Raw genomic sequence first — 15,754 nt, 5'->3', positions numbered from 1 at the left:
CTTACCTTCTAGCTTTGTTTTTTTATGGGACTTAAGCGACCCCTTTGATGTTCGTTCGGGGTACCCCGTTCTAAGGTACCCGACACCTCACTTGTGGGTAGGTTCTTGCGGTGTCCAATTGTGTGAACGAGGTTCGTGCAACACCTCTTAGCTGCCGAACCACCAAGTGTTGGTTGACACAACGGGGACATAGCGTGTTGACAAGCACGTGAACATCAGAAGAAATTTGGTTGTCTTTTGCCCTTTGGTATTCTCCTGGTGATTGATGAAGTATTCATCTTGTGATTGGTTCACTCCTCTACGCGGCGGTATAATCACCTCACTTACTTATTTATATTTCCGCAAACTAGCTATAACAAGCTCTTTAGTGTAGCTAGAATTGATAGCTTGCTTTGTGGATTAAGTCATCGTTTTTTCTGTAGGTTGTGAAGCAACTCTGGTTATCAATACAGCTTTCTGTGTGCGTGTTGAGCCACCATTTTTTGGTAGGGTTGTAAAGCAAGCGAAGTCATTGGTTATCAATACAGAAAAACGCTTCAACTTTTGGCTTGCTTTCGTATCAATGGAGTTGGACTCACCGAGAATAATAAATACAATTCCAACCAACTCTCTTGCTCACAACTTTCTGTGTACGTCTTGAGCCACTGTTTTTTGGTAGCTTGCAAAACAAGCGAAGTTATCGGTTATCAATACAACCAAAAACCGCTTCAACTTTCATCTTGTTTTTATATCATTGAAGTTGGACTCACCGAGAATAATAAAATACAATTCCAGCCAACTCTCTTGCTTACGACTTTTTATGTGTGTGTTGAGCCACCGCTACACGATACGCAAACTCATGTCAGTGCTACCAATATTTTTTTATTGCACTGAGTAATAAAACAAATACAGTTCCATACGTTTTTCTCACGCATCAACCTATCTACTCCAGAAGACGAAAGCCAATACATGTAAACAAGGGTGCTAAACCCACAGAAGACGAAAGCCAATGGTGTTATCGAAAATAACAGTACCTCTTTTGTACCAACGATGCCACCGCAGTCCACATAGGATGATGAAAATGTATGTGTAATAAAGTTCAAAAAAATATATATGTAATATCAAATCAAATCCAAAAAGTAAAGCTCCATCACAACGGCATATGATCGCATCGATCCGATCCTTGATATCTAATCACGTGACCATCCAGCGCTCCAGCTTATTGCCATTCAGATTTCAGAACCGGCGCTGGATCAGCGGATCAGCCCACAAACCCACTCTGCAGCAAACGTGCCGGAAACTATAAACAAACGGATAACCTGAACTGGGGTCCCAGGTCGCAGCACCAGATCTGGATCCACACGACGGCTCTGTTTTGTGCTCTGTCCCGTTTCCCTCCCGTGCCGTCGGATTACCTCATATTTGACTTATTCAGTTTGTTTTTTCAATCAAAAATAATATTTTTCTCTCATAATAATTCAGTTAGAACCGTGTTTTTCAGACCGTTTTAGCTAAGATTCGGACCGGCGAACGAGGCGTAAGCTGACGGGACGGGAAGGTCCAAAGTCCAAACCCAACTCTGAACCGGGCAGCTGCGTCGCGTCGCGTCGCGCCGTGCTCGTGCCGCCGCCGAGTGCCACCCGCTCTCCAGCTTTGCCCGTTGCCGTCGCCAATCCATCCCGCCCCTAAAAAAGGCCGCGTCCCACGTTGCCTTGGTTCCCCCACCCCTATTGAGTCCCACCTTCCCCGGCACTGCGCAGCGCGAGTGCGGCGCCAGTCACACTCGGCTCCCTCGATCGCTCTCGGCCCTCGGACCCGTCTGCGTCGCCAGGAGGCGAGAGGAGGCAATGGCGGCGGACGGGAATGGCGCGGCCGCTGCCGGCGGGGACACCAGGGCGGCCTTCGCGCAGATCTACAAGACGCTCAAGGAGGAGCTGCTCACCGACCCCGCCTTCGAGTTCACTGAGGAGTCGCACCAGTGGATCGACAGCGTAACGACCCCTCTCCCTCTACCTCCCTCCCCCTCTCTCGCTCTCGCTGTCGTCCTTCCTTTTATGTCGCTGTTTCCTGGTTTGATCCTTGTGGCGTGTGGGTGCTCCGTGCGCCGTCGCCGTGGCCCAGCGAGTTCTCCTCATGTTCCGTTTAGGTTCCACCCCGGATCGGCGGGCTCTCTGTAGTTCGTGCGGCACCGGGTTCTTATTGAAGCGAAAGTAATTTTGTTTACCGCGTGCACATGGACATATTATGGGTGAATAAATGAAGAAAGCACCGGATCACGGGTAAATAAATGAGCGAGGATTAGTCCTCTGAAACAGCTTGTTACTGCTGTTAGTAGGAGTATGTTTTTACGTGGGCTGGATGGTACGGATCAACACGTACTGGAACTTCCCGTTCAGTTGGGTTGGGTTGGGTTGACGGGCTCTGCTTTTGGACATTGAATTGCTGCCAAAACAGAGCAGAGCTTGTGATTATTAGGCTCTGCAGTTAAATCCAAACCACCGTAGCAATTATTAATGGTATATATGGATCTTGGGTGTTTTAGCAGGCCGCTTATACTGTTTGTTCTGTTAGCTAGTGCTTTTGATGTGCGATGCTAATGTGACATTTCTCTATCTTCCTCTTCAAACAGATGGTTGACTACAATGTACTCGGAGGTGAGGAGATGATTCTGAATTACTTACTTTTTACATTATACGAAAAACTAGTAACACTTCTGATCCATAACTGTTGTCCAATGACAGGCAAGTGTAACCGTGGGCTCTCTGTGGTTGACAGCTACAAGCTGTTGAAGGGTGCTGATACTCTGGACGAGGAGGAACTGTTCCTTGCTTGCACCCTTGGCTGGTGCATTGAATGGGTAATGTTTTGTTTTTGTCCCCCAATGTTGTCAGGAAGAATGTCAGTCAAGTAATTGAGTAGCTCATCTAAGTTTGCTGTTGTATTTCAGCTTCAAGCTTTCTTTCTTGTGCTTGATGATATCATGGATGACTCCCACACTCGTCGTGGCCAGCCTTGCTGGTTCAGGGTGCCTCAGGTTAGCCGTAACTGAATACCAAAGCATTTGTCTATTTTTCCTTTGTGTAGTAACTTCAGTGCAGAGAAATTTCTAATTCTCTTTGTTAAGTAATAGCTAAGGGCATATTTTGTTTGCGATAGGTTGGCTTCATTGCTGTGAATGACGGGATTATCCTTCGCAACCATATCTCACGGATCCTTCGCCGCCACTTTAAGGGCAAGCCTTACTATGCTGATCTCCTTGACTTGTTCAATGAGGTAACTATATGTTCTGATGCACATCAATGTTCAGATCAAGGTTTCAGATTATTACAGGTCCTGATTATGTTGTTTTGTTTTCCTAGGTTGAGTTCAAGACAGCTTCAGGTCAGCTGCTGGACCTTATCACAACCCATGAGGGAGAAAAAGATCTGACAAAGTACAACATAACAGTGTAAGTTAATATGTAATAATGACTGGCAAAACATTCTTTTGTACTCCTATGTTTTACCTTGTGAACTAAAGTGTTCCTCTCACATTGTCATGTTTAGCTATAGAGAAATGTTCTTTACATAATAGCATATCTATGGTAATTCTGATTCAGGATGTGCCTTTTATTTACTGATGATCTCCTGCAACTCGTTCTGCAGTCATGGTCGTATTGTTCAATACAAGACAGCCTACTATTCATTTTATCTGCCGGTAATTAACTTTTTTTTTAACTTTTGCATATACTATTTTCATGCGACCCCCATCTAGATTATCAATACCACATGAATGTGATCAAAGGTTGCATGTGCCCTGCTGCTCTCTGGCGAGAATTTGGACAAGTATGGTGATGTAGAGAACATCCTTGTTGAAATGGGAACATACTTTCAAGTCCAGGTAACACCTATTTTGCTGTGTGCATCTATGTGAACTGTTTTCTGTCACAAGCATTAGTCTACTTAGTATTGATATGATTGTTCTCTATCAGGATGACTATCTGGATTGTTATGGTGATCCTGAATTTATTGGCAAGGTTGGTGCATTTATCTATTTCAGTAACTTGAACTAGCATCTTTTTCATACTTTTTTTTTTCTCTTAGCTATTGTGATTTAATCGATTTTAATTTTTAATATAGATTGGAACTGACATTGAAGATTACAAGTGCTCATGGCTAGTTGTGCAAGCCCTTGAGCGTGCTGATGAGAGCCAAAAGCACATTCTATTTGTAAGTCATGTCCAGACCTCTTTCAAATGATTAGAAGTTTGTTGTCTAAATGTTTATACAATTGATGGCTCTGCAGGAAAATTATGGCAAGAAAGATCCAGCTTGTGTGGCAAAAGTGAAGAACCTCTACAAAGAACTTAACCTTGAGGTCTGTCTCTACCTTTGATGAAGCTTTCTATTTATCTGTAGATTGTAATCACTTGCTCATGTAAGCCCACCATAAACATAATGCAGTTAATACTGATTAAAGATCAATGTGATGCCCATTTTGTATATAGTATGGGGGTCTCTGGTTTGAGGAACCATCCCATCTTAGATGAGGTGGTTCAACATGAGTCCATCCCTCATGCTTATACTAATTATTAGTTTGTGAGAAATGAGGTGGTGATGCGTCAACTCATCCCATTCAACAAACCAAACAAAAAGTTGAGGAATGGCAAGGTGATGGGCCCACCTTATTATCAAACCAAACTGAACACCCCATATGTTCATATGCCCCATATGTTACTGAAATCATATTGATTCTTTGGAGACTATACACGTGTGCAATGTGACACTTGAGTTTCACTGGACGAAGTAGCAATCAGCCACACTTTTTCTTACTTCTTTGTCTGAAAATAGGATGACATACTGAAGCACTTTGCAATGTGACACTTACGTTTCACTGGACGAAGTAGCAATCAGCCACACTTTTTCTTACTTCTTTGTCTGAAAATAGGATGACAAACTGAAGCACATTCTCAAACCTTACTAAAGTCTGACATTTTGTTTATCATTTTGTTCCAGGCGGTATTTCAGGAGTACGAGAATGAGAGCTACAAGAAGCTGATTGCAGACATTGAAGCCCAGCCAAGCATCGCGGTTCAGAACGTGCTGAAGTCCTTCTTGCACAAGATCTACAAGAGGCAGAAGTAGGGCGCTCTTGGATAAGGAGCTCAGGTCCATCGCATGCTTGACAGATACCGGACTTCCTCACCTTGCTGCTCTAGTATGATGTGGAGCGTCTAGTTCAAAAAACAAAAAAAAGATCGAATGTAGTATGATGCACCTTGCTGCTCTGAATATTAACAGGCAACTCAGGCAAGGTGCTGTTTCGGTTTGGTGGACCGCATGTTGCAGACAGTAAATTGGTTGTTTTTATTTGCATCTTATCGACTTCTTTGCTTCTTTTGGCCACCGCCCTCCTAGGCTCCTAGTTGCTTTCAAGTAAATTTCTAGTGTGCTCAGGGTAAATCTCTGTTATTGTCCAGGAAATTAGTAGGATAATGGCCCTGTTTGGATCCATAGGTTAGAGCTAGTTTGGGCTAGTTGGAGCTCAACTAGCCCTAAAGTAGCCAAACAGGAGGGCTAGAGTGAGTTATTTGCAACTAGCCCATCCTAAAAAACTATCCCCCAAAGAGGTGATTATTTGGGCTAATTGGGGCTATTTGAGGTGGGGTCCACTGTTTTCTCTCTACTTTCACCCGCACCAATGATTTGGAAAGCACATTTATTATTATTTTAATCCTTGTATCAAACATCTTTTAGGCTAGAGTTAGTTCAGGGCTAGTCCTGAGCTAGAAACTAACTTTAACCTCTAGCTGTGCTAGAGTATCCAAACAGGGACAATGTGAAATGGTGAAACTAAAGTGGACTTTACGTCGATCATAGAAACAAAGGATTTTACGGCTGGACGATGCTTAGTATACTCGAGAAAGCAAGGAAAATGCCAGCATCTTCTATGACTTTTGTGGAAAATGCCAGCAAGGAAAGTGCCACGACATGATAGAAGAATATTCCAAAACCTAAATTTCAGGAGCTTGAGCAATAAGCACTGTTTACGCAACAAAATGATTCTCCAACATGCCCGCAACAAAATGATTCTCCAACATGCCCGCAACAAAATGATTCTCCAACATGCCCATATTAGTATATTAGTGGTTCCAGCAAGGGCAAAAAAGAATAAGTTACAAGCGCCTGTTTTCGAAGCAGAAGTCCAAGTAGAGTTTGGAGTAAATCACCAAGACAACTTTATGCGCGTTAAGAACACAACAATTTAACAGGCAAGTGTATTAGTAGTACATATAAATAAGAAAGGGAGCCCTACAAGTATCTTCGTATTAGTAGTACATATATATATATAAATAAGAAAGGGAGCGCTACAACAAGTATCTGCCTGGAACTATGTCATTGTTTCCACAGATGGTAATGAAGTAAGTGATTTCATACATGACATCTATCTTTTGGACAAAAGAACAGGATATAAACATTTGGTAAGTTAACATATATGAAATTCCATCCCTTCTTTTTCCAGGCACCTAATTCTAATTCGATTGGTTGGGAATCCAGAAAGTTAGGGCAGTTGATGCAGTTGCAAACATTGCTCGACGAGGGGCCCACTTCAATGCTGTCATAGGACCAATGTGACTGTTCCAACAAGCAATCTGCAAAAGAAATCTGACACTAAGACTCATAGCAACCTAACAACACATTACACATGTTAAAAGCCTGATTAAAGAAAAGCACCTCTTGTACTGTATTGATGTTCCAAGCATGCAGGGTTCCATCACCTGATCCTGCAAAACCAAACATATCAGGTGAAACATACAATCATATGATACATATGCGTAAAGTCTAAGATGTGCTAGAACAATGTAAGTGCAACATACAATCATATGATACAATGATCATCACTGCATTTTTTTTATTGGACGTTAACACTTGAGGCAGTATAGGTTCCTAAATATACATGGTTGGTTAATGGCAAAGGTGAAGCTGAAGGCCAATAACATAGTGAATTCTTGTTACTTGTCAGATCTATCCACAAAAGCGATGCAAAGAAAAAGCAGAAGGTGAGACACTTAAAAAAAAAAGCACCTTATTAGGCCTTAAGTGCAGGGAAACTAGAGGGCAATTTTCCATATGAACCAGAATATGCAATTACCTGAAATTACATATTGACCATCTGGAGTGAAAGCAGCTTCATTTGTTACATTGGGAGATGGCTCTAAACTAAAGCCACACCTCTGCAAATTACATTGGGATATCAGCAAAAGGATGTAAGATCAGAAATGTGCACCAAAAGGATTGGTATCTGAAGCACAGAAAAGGGGAAGATAATATAACTCAACTTATCCCCTCCATATGCATCCAGAACATATATATGGTTGTTAGTTGTTGTCAAAAGCATAGACTTGCCATCGTTGCTAAATTTGATGTCAGAAACTTCAGCTGTATCTCCACCAACCAAGAAAGTGTCAAACGGACCCTGAAATTGGATTGATTCACAAGATAAATATTTCACACCCCTTCCACAAATTCTGTATTATGTTCACTACATACCTTGTCATACGATCGGGAATCAAATAACTTAATAGCACCCCCTTCCATTGCTACAGCAAAAACAAGTCCCTGCTGATCATATGCAACAGAAGGTCTACCACGTAGCCTTAGTATGCCCTGAATGATAAATGAGAAAGCATGAAAGAGCTTATAGGATAAAGGGCATCTTTCATCTCATAAATGTAAACTAAGCATAGTTGGTTGCTATAGTGAGCTCATCAACTAAGTTCCACCCAAGATTGATAGCCAACCTGACAAGCATTTACGCGAAGATCCCATATTCTGACACTGTGATCAAGTGATCCTGACATAAAGCTATCATTGACAGGTGACATACATAATGAAACGACCCTGAGATGAAAGGGAACACCTATCAGCATCTGCCCCTCAAAATGTGTTGCCACAAACAAGAAATGCAGCAGCATCAGAAGAAAAATAAAACAAACCTGTCTTTGTGCCCTTTGAAGTATCTTAAGCAACGGTTGTCATACAATGACAGATAACGAAGTGACTCTGCAGACTCTAGGTTGTATCGTGAAGAGCATAAGATAGAACTTGGATGATGACTAAAACAGACACGGTCAGCACCATGTTTCCTGTGATATGTGGTCTTTAACAACCTGAAACAATAGTCAGCAGGTTCTAGCACTGATTACTGGTGGCTTACTAAATATACTTTGATGGAGTACATATGACAACGCAAACTTCTACCGGCCATAGAGAACAATGACAGGACTAGGGAAAACAGGGCCATCAAAACTAAACTGCTGGATGATCCAAAGATTTCATCAAACATCCGTAATGAACAAATGTTGCCTGACAGCACAAGTAAATCACATCTCCAGCAATATGGTCAACATGACAGAAGAGCAACACTAAGGCATAACCCATGTATATTTATCAAATGTTAACTGGTCATTGCCAAACATGCTGCATCTACCCATTAGGAAATTAGCTTCAATAGCACCTACTTCAGTAACATTAATTCTAACCAAAAAAAATAATAATAATGATTCTATAATCTCTTGCAGTAGGGTACCCAAAAATCACATCGCAACACGAACTGTCCAGTGAAATCAATCAGTAGAGCCAACACTTTACTTCGCACACATTAGATTCCACACATTACAGCTGCATCAAAAAAGTGAGGAGAAATCAAGCAAAGGCTAGGGTACCCACGTCGCGCTGGTGATGTTGTATAGGCGGATGGAGTCGTCGTCACTGGAGGTGACCAGGAGATCTTCCTTGCGGTGGAAGTCGAGGCAGTTTATCTTCCCGGCCTGCAACCGATTTGGACGACGAATTAGTGCGAGGCGAAAAACTTCCAAGGAATAGGTGGGTTGGGGCTTCTAGCATCGGAACTCGCATAGTCGGTGAAGACAGCGCCGATGGCCATGCCGCGGACGATCTCGTCGTCCAGCTGCGGCAACGCCGCCGCCATCTTGTTCTCGGTGGCTGCTGCTACAGTCGAGTCCGCCGCAGCCCAGGTTTTCGATCTCAATTTGATAAGAGCTTTTTGCCCTGAAAAAAATACATATTCTTTGTATGGCCTTTTTTTTTATTTTGAACTATTTGTATGGTCTCAAATCGAAATTTTCTTTCTACGGCCTTGTATCAACGCCGTGTTCGGCTGGGGCTCATGGACACTGTTTTATATGGACACTGTTTTAATGAACCAATTAGCAATATTTCTCTCTCATATAAACGAATCAGCAACGATATGAACCAGCCAAGCGAACATACCGTAAGTCTGCTAAGGTATTCTGTTAGGTTGCCCATTGGTTGATACGCAAAATGTCTAAATTGCCCTTCTCTGCTCTTTCTGCAAATACCGCTGTATCCAACCGCGGGGTTATTTAACTTTTTACCATTATAACGGATGTCACTTCTTCAGATAGCACTCTTAAAATTGCTCCTACATATTTACCATCGAGAGAGAGCATTTGATACATTCTTGCCATTTTCGCTGACGTGACACGCCAACTCGACCTGACAGCATAGATCGCCCACGAAAAATGGTATTTTTGCCCCTCATCTATTTCTTCTATCTCTATCCCTTCCTCACTCGAGCTCCGAAAATGGGCGACGATGGGGTCCATGGTGGCAGCTAACAAGACATAGGGGAAGTTGGGGGCGAGGTAGCCGGGTCCACGGCCGCGCCCGACACCGGCGACGAACATGGCGGCACCTGGAGCACGCGCAGAAGCACGGCCTCCTCGCCGGTGGAGGACGCGCATCCCCGGCCATAGACGAGTTGCGCCGCGTCTCTTCGTGCGCGGTCGCTGCCGGTACCTGCGAGTCAGCTTCCCCCGCATCAGCAGCTAATCAAAGCAATCAGCCAGTCACCCAGCCCAACAAACGCTCCCCTCCCCTAGTCCCCGACCCGCCCCGATGCGAGGAACAATGCCGGCCACCGATTCCTCATCGCCGACGGCGGCGCCGCTGTCCTCCATCGGCTACTCCATCGGTTGGTCGCTCCGCCAGGAGCAGAACCAGATCCACTCCTTCCCGCCGTCGCCCGACGACGCCACCGACGCCTTCCAGCGCTGCGCCGCCGAGCTCCTGACCATCCTCCTCGCGCCCTCGGCAGACGACGTCCTCTCCCTCGCCTGGACGCGTCGCCTCCTCGATGCCTTCCTCCTCTGCCTCGAGGAGTTCCACACCCTACTCTTCGGCTTTGGGGTCTCGCCCGCCGCGCGGCCCCCGCTCGACCGCCTCATCGCCGACTTCTTCGACCGCACCGTCAAGGCGCTTGACCTCTGCAACGCTGTCCGCGACGGCCTCGACCTCGTCCGCCAGTGGCGAAAGCACCTCACCATCGCAGCAGCCGTCCTCGCCTCCTCCTCTTCTTTCGCCTCCGCCTTCGCCTCCTCGCCGTCGCTCAGGGAGGCCCAGATCCGCCGCGCCCGCAAGGCGCTCACCGACCTCACCATCCTCATGCTCGACGATAGGGACGACAGGGGCGTCGTCGGCCAGCGCAACCGCTCCTTCGGCCGCCCTGCCAACTCCACCAATGAAAAAGCCGCACGCGGCCACGGCCAGTGCCACCACCGCCGAAGCAGCGGCGGCGGGAGCTCCGGCTCCGGCTTCAGCTCCAGCACCCACCTTAGGTCCCTGTCATGGAGCGTGTCCCGGGCCTGGTCCACCGCGCCCCTAGCTGTAGGCCATCGGAGGAGGCCTGCCCGTGCCCCGCCCGTAGGACAATGCCGCCACGGGAGGCCTTGCCTCGGCAGTCTACACCATTGGGCGTCATCTGCTGCTGCTCACATCTGGGAGGGAGGAGGAGGCGGAGCTGAGAGGCACGTAGGACGAGATGCATCTTTACCAAGCGATGAGGATGAGACGGACGAAGATGAAATAAATGAGGGATAACAAAGTCATTTCATATCCCACAGACACGCTGAATTCCCTACGTGTCCTGCCACGTATGCAAAAATGACTTAAAGTTATGAATTCTTCTCTCTCGATGGTAAATACGTAGAAACAATTTTACAAGTGTAATAGGAAGAGGTGTAATGGTAAAAAGTTAAATATCCCCCATCCGAGACCCAGCAGGCGGAAAGACACCTAGACCGAGCGATGCGGGAGGGGGCCGCCGCCGCCGCCGGGATCTCCGGCCCCAGCCCGGCGCGGCTGCCACCTCCGATGGCCAGCACGACTCGGCAGTAGAATGGATCGATCTAGTTTGCTTCAGTCTGTTTCGGGCTCCCGAGCAAGCGCCGGCGCTTCCTCCGCTTCCTCCGTGCGCGACTCCGCCGCTTGCGCCGTGCCGCGACCATGAACCTCCGCGACTCCGCAGCTTGCGCCGTGCCGCGGCCACGAACCTCCGCCGCCTCCGCGCGTGACTTTGCCATCTGCCCTGCGCCGCGGCCACAGGCCCCGCCAGCCGCGCGCGAGCCAGCCCTGTTCATTGCTGTCAGATGATTTCCTGAGATTTTCATTGCAAATTGATGCTCATACGTGAACTTAAGCCATGACGTAGTACTTATGACATCCGTGGAATTTTGGCTGGATCCGCTACTGCCCCCGCCTCTGCTTTGGCTGGGCCACCCGCCGGCGGCGCTGCTGCTGTCGTACCGCTGAGTCCATCCGCTACCTTCTCTCAAAGCGCCGGCAAGGCCTGCGCGGCCGCCAAGGCCGTCTGCCGTACTGCGTACGCATGCGAGTTCGAAGCGCTTGCAGCTCTGGTGAAAGAGCTCTGCGTACGTACGTGTGAAAGAGGACGCTGGCTTGCTGCCTTGCAGCTCTGGTGCACTGCACGGAAGTAGAACAGACAAAAAAAAAACTATCAGGGATATAATGGTCATTATATCTTGAACTTAATACCATCGAGTGCCTAAAACGATCGGAAGGTCGTAGAAGGGGAAGGGAATTTCGTTTTAGGGTCGCGGAGGAGGATGGGGGACGACTGCAGTCCGACCGGGTGGCAACCCAGTGCCATGCCGACCACGGAATCTTCTCGCGCGCTGGCGCGCGCGATTCCATCCCACAGCCCAGCCCAGATCGCGCGTTCCCACGTTCTCGCCCCGTGCCAGCCCGGCCCAGCTCGTGAGCGCGTTCCCAAGAGTTCCCCCGCTCAGGACGCGCGGGAGTTCCTGCGTTCCGGATAGGAAAAAAACAAGAAGGTAGAAAATAGGAGCAAAAAAAGTGTGTAGAGTGCATTGAACACCAGAACTTGTAGCTAAATAAAGTCATTCTCCACCTCCACATTGTGAATATTTCGTCTAAGTTACAAAAAGTTATTGGCCATTTCGCTTGGCTTATAAGTCGTACTTTTTCAGCCAACGAATAGTATTTTCTCTCATAATAAATCAGCCAACAGTACTTTTAGCCATGATTTATCAGCGAAGCGAACAGAGCAATATTACTAAATTGTATTAGACCATTTAAGTCCAAAGAAAAGACATTCTATCCTCACAAAAAATAATGTTCTAGACTAAAATATACCATGAAAAATCTTGTAGAATAAAAATTCTACTTAACAGAAAATCAAATAATAATATAAAAGAAAGAATGGAATAAAAAAGGTAATAATCAAAAGAAAAGTAAAAGGAAAAAACAAAACATATTATGGAACAAATGTGTACTACGGTACGTGAACATCCTAAAATATATCATAGAACAATGTGTATACCAAGTAAACATAACAAATGTATTGTCAAAATAAGAAATACTACCTCTACCCCCCCCCCCCCAAAATACAATTCTGGCACAGTGTCACGTTTTAGTACCTTAAGTTTGACCAATTATAGATAAAAAATATCCATGTTTATGATACCAAATAAATACCATCAGATTAATTACGAAATATATTTTTCATAACAAATTAATTTAAAGACATAACTATGAATATTATTCACTAAAACTTAGTCAAAGGTGAACCACTTTTCACTGAACGCAACACATAGTTGTATTCTTTTCAGGACGGGGTAGTAGAAAAGAAAAACATGATAATGAAAAAATAAAAATAATTAATTAGTGCAAAATAAAGAAGAATAAAAAGAGAAATAAAAAAATAAAAAATAAATGCTATGAGTATATAGAAATAAAAATAAATAACTTAACTAGAAAATAAATTAATAAAGGTCGAACAAAACATAAGGGAAAACTATAAAAATGAAAATATCCACGTAATGAGGAAAATAAAAGAGAACACCATGTGTATACTACTTGAAAAACCGAAAATATACCATAGAACATCTCACTAGTATTATGTGAGTACTCAGAGATAATCGTGGAACGTCCAATATATACTACATGAGCATCCTAAAATACATCATAAAACATCACATCAACCAATAGATGCTAGAGATACATAAAAATAGATAAATTAATTGTATAGTTAAGCAAGGGAAAACAACATTAAAAAATCATGTAATAAATGAAAATTAAAAAGCAAATCACATGGGTACAGAAAGATAGCTAAAGAACATCTCAGCTATACTATCTAAATTCTAAACATACAAGAATACATCATAGAACATCACGTGTGTACTACATGAACATCACATGTATCAAGGTTAATGAAATTTTAATATAACATCACATGGATAATGTTTGAACAAACTAAAATATAGTATGGAACATCTGACGAGTATTGAATGAAATACTGAAAGATAATCTAAGAACATCTCATTTATTGTAATACAACATCACATGTATATCATGGAATATAGAAATGAAAGAGCAAAACATGAAAATAAGGAATAAAATAATTAATTAGAGTAAAGTAAAGAAGAAGAAAAAGGGAACAAAAATAAATGATAATGTTATGAAATAAATTAAATAGAAAATAAGTTAATTAAATAATATTGAAGAACATCACATGTTAAATAATCAATAACATGAAAAAACGTTACATAGTACATGAGCATCATATGTATATCATGAAATACAGAAAATAAAGCAAAACATATAAGTATAGGGAATCAAAAAGTAAAACACAAAGAAAAAAGAAGTGTATCCTACGCATACCTGATCAGGGTCACAGACGTTACGCGGCCGCAAAGCAGTCCTACCTTCAAACGATGTTGAGGCCGTCATAGGCTGGGACGGTGTCATCGCGAGGCCCAAGAGACTATTTGCAGACTGTGCGCGCTGGTCGGTGAGAGACTCGACTGGTCGGACGGGAAGATTTCCGAGGAGGATGACTTATTTTCTGTTTTTCTTTTTTATTAAAAAACATAACCGCGTAGTTGGGCCTTTCGTTTCAGCCTTTTAGGTAAGAACATTTGGGTGGTAAGGGCTGTTAATTAGCATAATTTGATAAAAAAATCCAGGCTTTGTTCAGATCCATAGAACTAACAACTAGTACTTCCATCCATAAAAGAATGCAATTCTTATTTTTCGAGGAGTCAAAGAATTTGAACTTGACTAAATTTATATAAAAAGTACAGACATTTATGATATAAAATAAGTATCATTAGATTAGTTATAAAATATATTTTCATAATAAATTTATTTATAGACATAAATATTAATAATATTTGCTATAAACTTGATCAAACTTGAGCTTGTCCGATCGGTACGGATCCCATAATTACATTCTTTTATGGATGGAGGGAGTAGTTGACTAATTTTTAGTCCATAATCATCCAAACAGGCAGACTTATTAGCCTACTAGTCATGAACTAGTTGTTAGTTCATTAGTTCATCTATAGGAGCTAATAGAACTGGTTGCCAGTCCTAGTCCATCCAAACAGGCTGCTAGTAGACTCAACTTGTGGTCACAAACTAATATTACTAAATCTTTTCGTTTACTAGGATCATGCATAGTGCGTTGCAACAGGAAAAAAATAATACCACGATAATTCAAACAATACCACATCTCCGTTTGCTAATTTTATGGTGCCAACCACAAAATTTTCTCGAAAAACAGTAACTTGGCTACAATTTTGTAACGACGTCCCATCCCTCTTTCTTTCATCTTGCCACAGATGAAGGATGCACGGCTCAACATTTATTGCATATAGCATTTCTTCTACTAACGTTGTGCAGTGATTTAAAAAAAATTGCTATTACAGTATGCAGAAAATGTGCGGTCTTGTACACGGAGAGAACCAGACAAATAAGCAGAAGTCGAACAATACCCACGCTGTTGCTACTGCACCGCGCCCACCGCTCCTGATCGGAGTAGGCGACAATGCCGTACTCAAGTTACCCAGCTCTACAAGTTCGGATGATTAGAAAACAAGTTCATATGTTTTAGTTGTAATAATATAATAAATATAGAGAATAGAATAAAGATAGAGAATACTGTGGACATTATTTAAAACTGGAACTCAAGGAGAACATTCATGAGATTCAAATTGGTAAAATAAAACAACAAGCAAAATGAAACAATCCAAAGATACAAATAACTCAATCACCTTTCATGACGCATTACAATATTAGCCCCGTTCGTGTGCCCTTAAACCCGGCTTGATCCGCTTCTTTTTTCATCCGGAACAGTATTTTTCTTTCACAAATTTCTCTAGATTCCTCCAGAATTCCTCCAAGCGAACGGAGCCATAACTAACTAATGCTTCGTCTCTAAGAACTAAGGATAGTAACCAAACAGGAGACCTCTTGGCATAACAGGAGACGTCTTGGCATACTGGTATTGGGTTTCATGCAGAGTTGAACGATCCAGACATTCTGAACTCTCATGAAGTAAATCATTGTTGGTATGAAGAGACCATGGGTGAAGACCTCTAACATGGCCACGAAATGATAAGTAATCCAAGCGTTTGTCCTGCTAACGGCTA

At 43.5% G+C, this 15,754-nt stretch overlaps 2 protein-coding genes and 1 pseudogene across 3 annotated transcripts; 2 read left to right on the top strand and 1 right to left on the bottom strand.

The window, feature by feature from the left end:
* Positions 1 to 1,617: 1,617 nt before the first annotated feature.
* On the top strand, positions 1,618 to 5,351 carry LOC136517342 (farnesyl pyrophosphate synthase). Its single transcript, XM_066510890.1, has 12 exons — positions 1,618 to 1,970; positions 2,609 to 2,633; positions 2,721 to 2,836; positions 2,927 to 3,013; positions 3,136 to 3,252; positions 3,339 to 3,427; positions 3,624 to 3,675; positions 3,763 to 3,858; positions 3,950 to 3,994; positions 4,098 to 4,187; positions 4,264 to 4,335; positions 4,974 to 5,351. The coding sequence occupies exons 1-12, from the start codon at positions 1,827 to 1,829 to the stop codon at positions 5,100 to 5,102; spliced, it is 1,062 nt and encodes a 353-aa protein (XP_066366987.1). The 5' UTR covers positions 1,618 to 1,826; the 3' UTR covers positions 5,103 to 5,351.
* Positions 5,352 to 6,227: 876 nt separating this feature from the next.
* Positions 6,228 to 9,060, bottom strand: LOC136517343 (protein ANTHESIS POMOTING FACTOR 1-like). Of its 2 annotated transcripts, none has more exons than XM_066510891.1 (9): positions 8,875 to 9,060; positions 8,688 to 8,788; positions 7,955 to 8,128; positions 7,760 to 7,859; positions 7,509 to 7,625; positions 7,299 to 7,434; positions 7,111 to 7,194; positions 6,693 to 6,742; positions 6,228 to 6,610 (listed from the first exon to the last, which is right to left on the bottom strand). In XM_066510891.1, exons 1-9 carry the CDS (start codon positions 8,947 to 8,949, stop codon positions 6,491 to 6,493), a joined length of 957 nt encoding a protein of 318 aa, XP_066366988.1. In that variant the 5' UTR covers positions 8,950 to 9,060; the 3' UTR covers positions 6,228 to 6,490. The 2 variants fall into 2 exon arrangements, with proteins under 2 accessions (XP_066366988.1, XP_066366989.1); XM_066510892.1 differs by having other exon boundaries at positions 8,871 to 9,002.
* An 839-nt stretch (positions 9,061 to 9,899) lies between these two features.
* On the top strand, positions 9,900 to 10,815 carry LOC136516094 (protein BYPASS1-LIKE-like; annotated as a pseudogene).
* The last annotated feature ends 4,939 nt before the right edge of the window (positions 10,816 to 15,754 follow it).

The sequence above is a fragment of the Miscanthus floridulus genome, chromosome 17, assembly GCF_019320115.1.
Source record: "Miscanthus floridulus cultivar M001 chromosome 17, ASM1932011v1, whole genome shotgun sequence".
Classification (NCBI taxonomy): domain Eukaryota; kingdom Viridiplantae; phylum Streptophyta; class Magnoliopsida; order Poales; family Poaceae; genus Miscanthus; species Miscanthus floridulus.
The sequence above is the reverse complement of the archived record's forward strand: the minus strand, read 5'-3'. Positions and strand labels throughout refer to the sequence as shown.